This window comes from Rhincodon typus, chromosome 19, assembly GCF_021869965.1.
Source record: "Rhincodon typus isolate 14 chromosome 19, sRhiTyp1.1, whole genome shotgun sequence".
NCBI lineage: Eukaryota > Metazoa > Chordata > Chondrichthyes > Orectolobiformes > Rhincodontidae > Rhincodon > Rhincodon typus.
Window position 1 is genome coordinate 24,296,551 of NC_063350.1, and position 10,068 is coordinate 24,306,618.

The 10,068-nt window shown below is 36.6% G+C and overlaps 1 protein-coding gene across 11 annotated transcripts in view; it reads left to right on the forward strand.

The window, feature by feature from the left end:
* Nucleotides 1-7,887, forward strand: part of LOC109911602 (zinc finger protein PLAG1-like) — a 126,015-nt gene extending 118,128 nt beyond the window's left edge. For 6 of the 11 annotated variants that reach the window (XM_020510933.2, XM_048608337.1, XM_048608336.1 and 3 more), the window contains one exon: nt 3,188-7,887. In XM_020510933.2, coding sequence (XP_020366522.1) covers nt 3,188-4,433 — 1,246 coding nt within the window. In that variant the 3' untranslated portion in view covers nt 4,434-7,887. Of the gene's footprint in view, nt 1-931; nt 980-3,187 lie in introns of all 11 variants that reach the window. The other 5 variants (XM_048608334.1, XM_048608335.1, XM_048608341.1 and 2 more) reach the window with 1 other exon arrangement.
* Nucleotides 7,888-10,068: the final 2,181 nt, after the last annotated feature.

A 10,068-nucleotide genomic window follows, 5' to 3' on the forward strand; every position in this document is an offset into this window, starting at 1 on the left:
AGGAAACGTCAGCCTTCCTGCTCCTATGATGCTGCTTGGCCTGCTGTGTTCATCCAGCTCTACAACAAATTATGAATGGCAGTTTTTAGCAGCGTGTTCTTAACATTGTGACATGACAAGTATTTATCTGCTGCTTTAAATACATCTGGTTAATCTGGTAAATAATCAAGTTAATCTTGTTGTTAAAGTTGCACGCAGAGGAATGACATGCAAATTTGTTGAGCCTCAATTTGCTATTTACTATGCTCATCCAGGTACATCTTTGCTTCAGCAAACTGGACATCTGCTGGGATCTCTCTACTCATTAAGAACGAATGAATTATGTTAAGGGGCAGTGGAACAATTTCACAATAAGCATATTTAACCAGCAGACAGACATTGAAGCTGGAATATTCTGTAGCAGAAAATTTTAGAAAGATCATATGGTCTGCTTCATCAACATTTACAACTCAAGAAATAATCTGAAAGTCAAACTTTAAGCTGCTTCCAGTATACTTTACTGGACTCTGTGGGCAAGTCATGCTCATACAAGTTTGTCAAACAAGCAGATGGATTGTCTCAGAATTACATAATATTATCATTGACAAGGCAGTGATTAAAAAGTTCAGAATGACCTGAAATACTTAACATGAATTTTCGTCCAAGTTTTCAAATATTCCAAAATTTCCACCATGTTGGCTGCACAAAGCACTGAATATGTGTAATTTGTTTCCTCTTCACCTGCATTTAAACAAAAGCTTTTATAAGCAAATTCATTTTGACGTGATGGGACTATTTCATCACTGGTACCAATTCAATGTGTGTCTGTCCGTACACCTAATAGAAAAATCCAGCTAGGTGCTATACCTATATGATCAATTATTGGCTCTGATTGAACACATTTCAAGGATCTCAGTTTGCTCAGATCTATTTCTGTTTTGTTTCTTGCTAGGATCTTGGTAGAGATTGACTCTTTTTTAAAAAGGATTCAAACTTCCAGGTAAAATTGAAAGAATAACATAACAGGATTTCACATTTTAGAACTTTTTTAATAATGGCAAGTAACTTAAACAAGCACTTTTTGACTAGGTCCTACTTTCTTTTTACTGACAACTTGTGTTTAACTCACAGTAATGAATGCTTCCTTTTGATTCTTCATCCAGTTGATGAAACAGTTTCCACATGTATACTTCGTACACCTTTTATGCGGATAATCGGTTTTTCCAAAATTGATTCAAAGTGATTCTTAGTTCCTGAGTTAAACACTAAACAAAAAAAAACCCAAAGAACTGCAGATGCTGGAAATCCGATCCAAAATCATAAATTATTGGAACAACTCAGCAGGTCTGGCAGCATCTATGGAGAGAAAGCTTTTTCTCCATGGATGTTGCCTGACCTGCTGAGTTTTTCCAGCAATTTGTGGTTTTGTTTCTTGGTTCCTGACTGTTTGTTTATTCCTGTTCTTTTCTCAGCCTGGTAACTTGTAATCTAAGAACTGTCTTTCACAATGAGGTATTCTTTTCCAAAACCCCTCCCTCTAGCCTAAACTAGGTGACACTTAATTCCCCGCCAATTTGATCTTTTCTCTCTGAATGCAGGATCCCACTGGCATTTCTGCTTGGTGAACTAAAATAATTGCTTTAATTTCTAGCTTCGCCCTCCGTCCGGGATCTGGATGTGTTCAAAAAGGTCACATGACCTCTTTGTTCTCCTAAACTTCAAAATGCAATCTCAAATCATAATTTTTTAAAATCCTGAAATAATATTAATCTTAATATCTCATTGACCTGCTTTCATTTTGTGATCCAGTAGGCACTTGAAAGGGCTGTTCTTCGCAGTGTTGCCTCATTGACAGAAAAATTCCAATTGAGACTGGTTTGTATTCACATCTTAAGATGCCTGCAGGTTAATAGGAATATGATTTGATGATTTGAAACCAAACCCTGAAAATCCATGAAACTGTGACATACAAACACATTGTGCAATTTCAGTCTAAAGAGCCAATCACTATTCCTGAGTTGGTGCTCTTGTCTTGCCAAGTACTGCATCTAAAACAGTGAATGTCGAAACTGTTCAGCCTTTTCTTCTGCCTAGTGTTTGATGTGTAGGTCTCTAAAAGAGAACACTGAGGACACAGGCTTAGTAGGGTCAAAAGGTTTGGTGTTCTCGGTCAGATTGCTGTTCTCCTGCACTGTCTTATTCAGCTTTCAACTTTTAAAGATACCTGTGTGGATTTCAGCAGCAAGTGACAGATTGGTGGTGTTTGTGGAGCTTCAATACGTGAGCAACCTTCCGTGTCACACTGTCAACGCTGATGAGGTGGCAGTATTACATAGAAGACAACAACAAAAAACCAGCCAGAGCAAAATAAAGCCTGGAATGTCAAATAATGGTTATCTACAACAGCAGACAAATCTGGTTGATAATTGGGGCCAGTTTGAAAATCCAGCTTGGCAACCTAAAAACCCTGACATGTCACAAAGCTTATTTTATAGGCAAATTATTCACCCATCTGAAGAGCCTTAACTCTGATTGTATCTAATGATCCCTGTCTACACTTCCTTTGCTATCTTCAATATCACAGGCACTCTTTGCCTAGCTCTGCATGGCTACCTTCTCCTGTGTTTTTTTTAAAATTGCAGTTGTATTGAAAATAGGCATATAAGTTCTAGCTTTGTGATTTATGCAACTATTCAATAAACATAAAATTATTTTGCTTTGTTGAGTTGCAATTAAGTTGATAAAAGAAATTCTGCTGTTTTGCTTTTTGATCTTTTCAGTTGTTTGTAACATTTCCATAATTTCCTTCAGTAACAAAATATAGTTAACAAAAGCTTTTAATTTAAAGGAAGGAAAGTATGCAATGCTGCTTTCCCTTTTAATTTCAAAATAATGAACTCTAGTCTTCTGTATTTTCTTGTAATAATTCAAAAACTGTATTATGTACTTTTTGGATAATTTAGTAAAATAATTGCACCAAATTGTGTATTACAATTGTGTAACGTTTCAGTAAGAATATAATAATTTCGGCTCATCACTTGAAATAATTATCTTCAATAAGTATTAGAAAACCTATTGAAAAATTATTGAGCTTGCACTTACTCGTAATCGGCATTAAATCTATCTAAATTAATGTGATGCCACTTTATTTTAAGCGATCATGGGAAATGTGTGTAGTCCTGATTACTTTCACTATTATTTTGTTTAGGCACATGGCCACACATTCACCACAAAAAACACATAAGTGCACCTACTGTGAAAAAATGTTCCACCGGAAAGACCACCTGAAGAACCACCTTCAGACACATGATCCAAATAAAGAGGCGTTCAAGTGTGAAGAATGTGGCAAGAACTACAATACTAAGTTGGGCTACAAGCGTCATCTGGCACTGCACGCTGCCACCAGTGGTGACCTGACCTGCAAAGTATGCCTTCAGACATTTGAGAGTACAGAGGTTCTGCTTGAGCACCTGAAAACACATTCGGGCAAGTCGTCAAGTGGAGTTAAGGAGAAGAAGCACCAGTGTGACCACTGTGATCGACGGTTCTACACTCGCAAAGATGTTCGGAGACACATGGTTGTTCACACAGGCAGAAAAGACTTCCTCTGTCAGTATTGTGCTCAGAGATTTGGCAGAAAGGACCACTTGACAAGACATATGAAGAAGAGTCATTCACAGGAATTATTGAAAATTAAGACTGAGCCATCTGATATGATGGGATTGCTTCACTCCAGTCCACCCATAACAGTGAAGGAAGAACTTAGTCCAATGATGTGTATGGCTTCAAAGGAGGCGGTAGGTAAGCCATTTACTAGTTTGCCAATGAGTATGTACAGTCCACACATTCAAGCCATGGCAAACTCAGGATCCTCACACAGTCTGGTTGCCAGTTCTCTCGCTATGGGAATGGGTTGCCAAATGGAGTCTCCGTCATCAATTCATTCAGCACCCCCTCAACCCCCTTCTAAATATCAGCTTGGATCTACCTCATATGCCACTGGCTTGTCTGAGAAGCCAACAGAAAGTTACTTAATGGACTTGCACAGCAGTTTGCCACTTTCATCCCATGAATCTCAGTCTTCACCAGCTAAAGTAGGCTTAGATTCACAAACTGGGCCTCTGGATGACATTTCTGGTGAACATTTGCTTTCCAAAAGCCCTGCTATAATTACTGAATCCCTCTGTACAGCAAACATGGACTTTTCACATTTACTGAGCTTCTTACCACTGAACCACCCTACGTACAATCCACCTGTTTCAACAGGGGGGCTGGTAATGGGCTATGCTCAAAGTGAACCTCAGTCCTTGCTTACTGCTCTTCAGCCTCAGCTCCAGGACTCCCAGGGATCTGGAAATGGTCTAAACCTTGGGCCTCTTCACCCATTATCTCCCGTCTTTACCACCAGTCTGAGCACAACGACATTGCCACGTTTCCACCAGGCTTTCCAGTGAACTACTGTTGAATCTTTTATTCAATAATCTGTGCTTGGAGTGGAATTTAGTGAAGCGCACAAAGCTTTCTAGAACTCAAAGGAAGCTAAAGCTTTGAAGAAGCTTTTATAAGGCAATTTCCGTTATTCAGTTTAATCCATAATATGGAGGGTTATTTTTAAAAATCTATTAGCAACTGATGAGGCATATACAAACAATGAGCCTTTTGCTTTCTACACTCTACTATGGATAGAAATCCACATGAGGGCTGATCGTATCAGAACTCTGAAGTGGATGAGTTTTAATGTGAAAATTACTCCCCAGATAGCTAACATTTCATATGTGTTTAACATACATGGAGACCTGTTACAATTGAGAAGTTAATTCATGAGCTAAAAGTCTGAAATAGAATTACAGGGAAAGATTAGTGAAGGATGGGAATATAATATAGTTAATATAGCATTGTGCAACATGTATTAATCTCTGCTTTGTCCAAATCATGTTTTTAAAACTATTTTTTGTCGCATGCAAAGGTCTCTTCATGAAACAAAAGTTGGTCTGTGAAATAGTTAAATTGTGCTCACAATGTGAGTTGTGCCCATTCAATTGCCCTCTTTAAAAAAAAAAAGTATTGGTTTATTTCTTCTTTAAAACACCCTTCAGTTCCTCAAAATCTAGACATTGTAGAAGTACCAGGAAGATATGTGCCAGGACATGTTGATGTGAATAATAATTTAAAGAGCAGTGCCTAGAAATTTTCTGTTCATAATGGTGCTCGGGAAATGCTTAGCATTTTCACATGAATTCTCTTTGTTATTTTAATGGCGTTATTAATCTATTTTAAGTAAACTGGTCAATACCTGTTAAAATAGCAATCAAATGAGGTCTAATGGACACTTCAAGTTGTGAATGTTGGCAGCAATAATTTCTAGCCTTGCATTTCTTTCTGTATAGCTACATTTGTCGTACTGGGATGTATGAAAGTTTTCACCTTACCAGATTGGTCCCTATTTACTACTATGATTGCAAAGCAGCTGCTTCATTTTCCTCATGAAGTAATATTTTTTGAGAGGATAGATGTCTTTATGTTCAATTATTTCATACCATGGTTCATACATTAACCTATTATACTGTGGTGCACAGAGCCTATATAGTTTATGCCTTTGAGAGTTTTCGAACATTAACGTTAGCTCATTTACAGCAAAGCTTATATGTTGCATCCTATGTAATAAAATTAGCAGTTTAAATTTTGCTGCTAATTTTTCTAGGGTACAGATTAAGCTCCTCAGTGATTTTGTTCAGTACTAGGCTCAGGAGCACCCCGGTCGTGTTCTGTGCAGTACTGTAAAAGCATTTCAGACCATAATTAACATTGGTTAAACATCTCTAAAAGGGGAATAGCCTAAAGCAAGGTAGACTTGAATGTTAGTTTGTAACAAAGGTACACAATTGCACAAAAATAATCATAGCCAATCGATCAAAGTTAGCTTGATGCACATTTTTACAGGAGTCTGGCTCTATTTTTCTAAACTATTGAAGAATCTTTCTTTGCGTCCAGATTTGTGGCATACTTAAAACTTAGCATTTTGAATAAAATTCATTATCATAATCGCCACTATCTAAATGTGTGATGCAGTTTTCCTTCCAACACTAATTTTACTTTTTAAAAAAAAATCAGCTTTAAAAAATGAAACACTGAACACTCTCAATTCTCAGCTTACTGGGGAGAAGTTGTGGCTTAATTATAATGCAGTTGCTTCTTATATTTTAATATCTGCCTTTTACATCTGAGTAATAATCCTAAATTTTGCTTTGTGCATTCATTTAAACCCCAACGTATCTTCAAGAGAAGGAAAGACATTATGATATACATCTGTGTATAATACTACAGTGCATATATTAGAAGATTTAGTTCCAAAAAGTAGTTAAAACACATCAAGCTAATTAAATTCTTAACCATCATCTGCAAGAGGTGCATTGTTGGCTTGTAGGCATAGTAACCTTAAAATCCATCAAGTATCACTAGACTTTTATTATAGTGAATAATTACTTTGAAAATATTGTACCTTTCCTTGTATTTAGGAGTTGTGAGATCTACAAAGGATACAGAACAGGGTGTTTGGATTAAGAATACCCTGATTATAAGTCAGGGTCTCATCAAGAAAGATTTTTATGTTATGCTTGTGTTTAATGTAAAGATTTTAATTCTGTTACTGTTTTGCCTCTCCTGACAGTGCCTTATTCTGGCCACCAGAGGCTTTGAGCTATTTGAATCCTTACTTCACAGTTCTCTGAGCAGGACCTCACAAAGACACAACACATCACCTCATGCATGCTTCTTGCTATAAGCCTAGGAGAAAACCAAAACTGCCTTACAGTGAATGTGGACCTCTGTTACTGAATCAACAGCAGGACAAACCTGCTGTTGATTTGCAATAAGCTGTTTAAAAACAATTAAATTCCTCTTGCAAATCAACAATATCTATATTTTAATATATAAATTATTTTTATGAAGTAATATCACTGCCAAATTACTATAATGGCAGAAATCATATGCCATTTCTGTCATAGCCTAGAGCGGTTTATTTTATAAACCAGTAAATTGTTGCAGCAATATGTATAGTGTGGCTTTACTCAACTCTAAATATCTTAATGGATTTCCTCAGTTCACTGTTGCAGGAGGAAAATAATGTATAGACTGTTGCGGTACCAATTAGAAAATTATTAATTACCTACATGTTCTATTCCGCCTCAACAAAATAAATTATTTATATCAAGGATGATTGGATGCAAATGAGTGACAGCAACTCTCTGTTACCTGTGGACAGATATTTTCTGAGTTAATCTTGACATTATTTGGCTAAAAGCCAAAGTGACAATATCAACTTTATTCATATAAAGTGAATAACTGTAGAGTGATCAAGTACACCTTTCTCAGTGAACGTTAATTCCTGTATTCATTGTAAGGCTAATAGTTCCTCTTATGGCTGGTTAACTCACTATGTTCTAGCACTTTCAGAAATCTTTATAGGAGAGTATCTCTTCAGCACCATAAACTGGTAATGAATCTTTTATAAAATTTAAGTGCCATTAGAATTTTGTTAGATGTATTTAGTGTTACTTACGATAAAAGAGCATTACAGTGTTTTGTATTACTACCATTCAGCTGCTCTGTTTTGTACTTTAATATGTAGGATGTCTGATGTATAAATCAACTTGATGTAAAAACCACAATTACTCTCAAATCTTTTTCTTTCTTGTTTAATTCTGTGTGCCAGGATTTCCAGTTGTTTGCATTCAAAAATGTACAGACTGTATTTTGCATTGTGCATGTTGCATCTCTGTTCACTGTACATTAACCAGTGTTTACCAATGATTTATACATCAGATGGCCCATAGTCAGTGTGCTTCCATAGTTGCACAATTTCTCTGTATTTTGTAAAGTTCTTTACAATTAAAAGTGTCATGTTCTATATTTGTACTGATATTTTAGGACTGAATGAAAGCAGATTCAAGGTAAAGTAATTTGCCTGTTATTTTATTTTCAAAAATATATGTGCCTACTTCTAAAGAAAATTCATAGACTTGGAATGGAGGCATAATCAACATTGTGTGTTTGCTGGATTGTTCCACAGTGGATGACCGAAGACTGAAAACAGTTTTGCTTCCTCACAAATCACTAAATACTGTTCAGATGGTTTTCCCCTCTCAAACTTCCATGTGCCAAGCTTCGTCCAGGACTAAAGTGAATGTGTAAAACACTTAAGGCATAGAGTCCACATGAAGTGTCAATAGATTATTAGTAATAGATAGTAAAAAGTTATTGCAGTTGGGAAAAAAAATGCAGGCAACTTCTGTCCTTTATACATTGTGTAGTAAATAGTATATTTTTCCTGCATTTTGTTTTAAATACTGCATTCTGCCACAACAGGATGCTTATTGCATATGGTAATCATTATTTTTATATAGCATTTTATTTACATACTACTGGTATTTTGTACAAAATGTATTTCAGGTAAAGAGCAACATAATCACATATTTTTACACGAGTGTTTTATCAGGTTTCATTTGCAATCTGTTGCTGCAGTTGAATTTGTTGGACATTTGTATTGGTAGATCCAAAGAAGTATTTCAGCAAACATATTTACTTTATTGTACATTATACTTTGACTGCTACCATGTTATCTTTGAGCAATTAAAATATGGAGCTTGAATTGCTAATTGTTCATTATTTATATTCATTCTGAATTCCAACACATTTTGGAAAGAAGACAAAGTATAATTTAATGAGGAAAGTGCTGCATGATATATCAATGTGGAAACTTATTGTTTTGCAATTTTAGTAAAGGCACGAAATCATCCAGTGACACTAATAAAACGACCTTTCTAAATTCCTGTTAGAAGCTCTCCTTGATGTAAAATTCCCAGTTCACTTCTGAGGCTGTTTACACAGGCATGTTTGCCTATCTTTGATTCACCTGTTTGATGTGAAACCCCTTTTAATTGCATTTAGAAAAATCCAACATGTGTATTTATGGGTTATTGTACAAACTGAGGCAAATGCCTGTTTTTGATCAACTTCCCACATTATCCATTAATGCAGACTGCCTGGATTTGTTTACTGATACCTTTCTTTCCTTGTAGAAATTGACAGCTGAAAGTTGGGTCTAATACTATACTTGGAAAGAGTTGAAGTAAGGGCCCAGACCTTTGGATTCCTGTCAGAACCTTATCCAACCAAGAGATTTCGCACTTACTTGTCAGTGATTTGTGTAGGTAGACTAAAGAGTATGGCCTGCTTTGGATGCCTCCGTTGGAGGAAACTGACCAAGGATCCACAAAGTCCAGAATCCGCATTTGAAGTCAAGACACAACCCTTTTATACAACACTAGCTGTTGGAAAAAGGGGTTTAAAGGTTCAAAAGGTACTTTGAATAATGGAGAGAAGGTAAGTGTGTAAAGTAAGTGGTTACGGTTACAAGCAGTTGGATAAGGTGGCAGGCTGTCAGTTGTTGGGATTATAAGTTGGATCAGTTTGAAGGGGTACAGGATGGATTAGTGTTGGTTCAGGTTGGAGGTGGTGTGGTGGCGTCAAGTCTTGTTGGGTCAGGGAGCAGGTGAGTTATCCATGGGGAGGTTGAGAATTTGGGTGTGTGGGTAGAAAATATCAGGGGTTTAGAATTTTGGTCATTGGGGTGTGTTGGAGGTTGGTGGGGAGTGTCAGTGTTAGTGCTTAGACTCCAGATTTATTGCTGCCCTGGAGTTAGAGCAATTTTCAGTCACTAAGTCAGAAATATCAAAATCTCTGACTTTTAACTTGGAATTTGGGGATCTTCTGGAGTGCTTGAGATGATGGGTAATTTCCTATTGGAAGTTTAAACTTCCCAGGAAGCTCCCACAGTCAACTGAGTCTGGACCTCCACATGGTCCCACGCACAACTCCAGTCTACACTTCAGCAACAACCACCTCCCAATTAGAATATCTGGTGAATGTTTTTTTCAGCATTCTTGATCTGTATTTATCCAGAATGTCAGTATAGATCATTAAACAAACTTGAGCTATTCAACACCTTCAGTCTTCTGGCACCACTCCCATAATATAAGCAACTGCATGTGAACCAACAAAAACATTTACCCAATTTTGGTGGTTAGAATA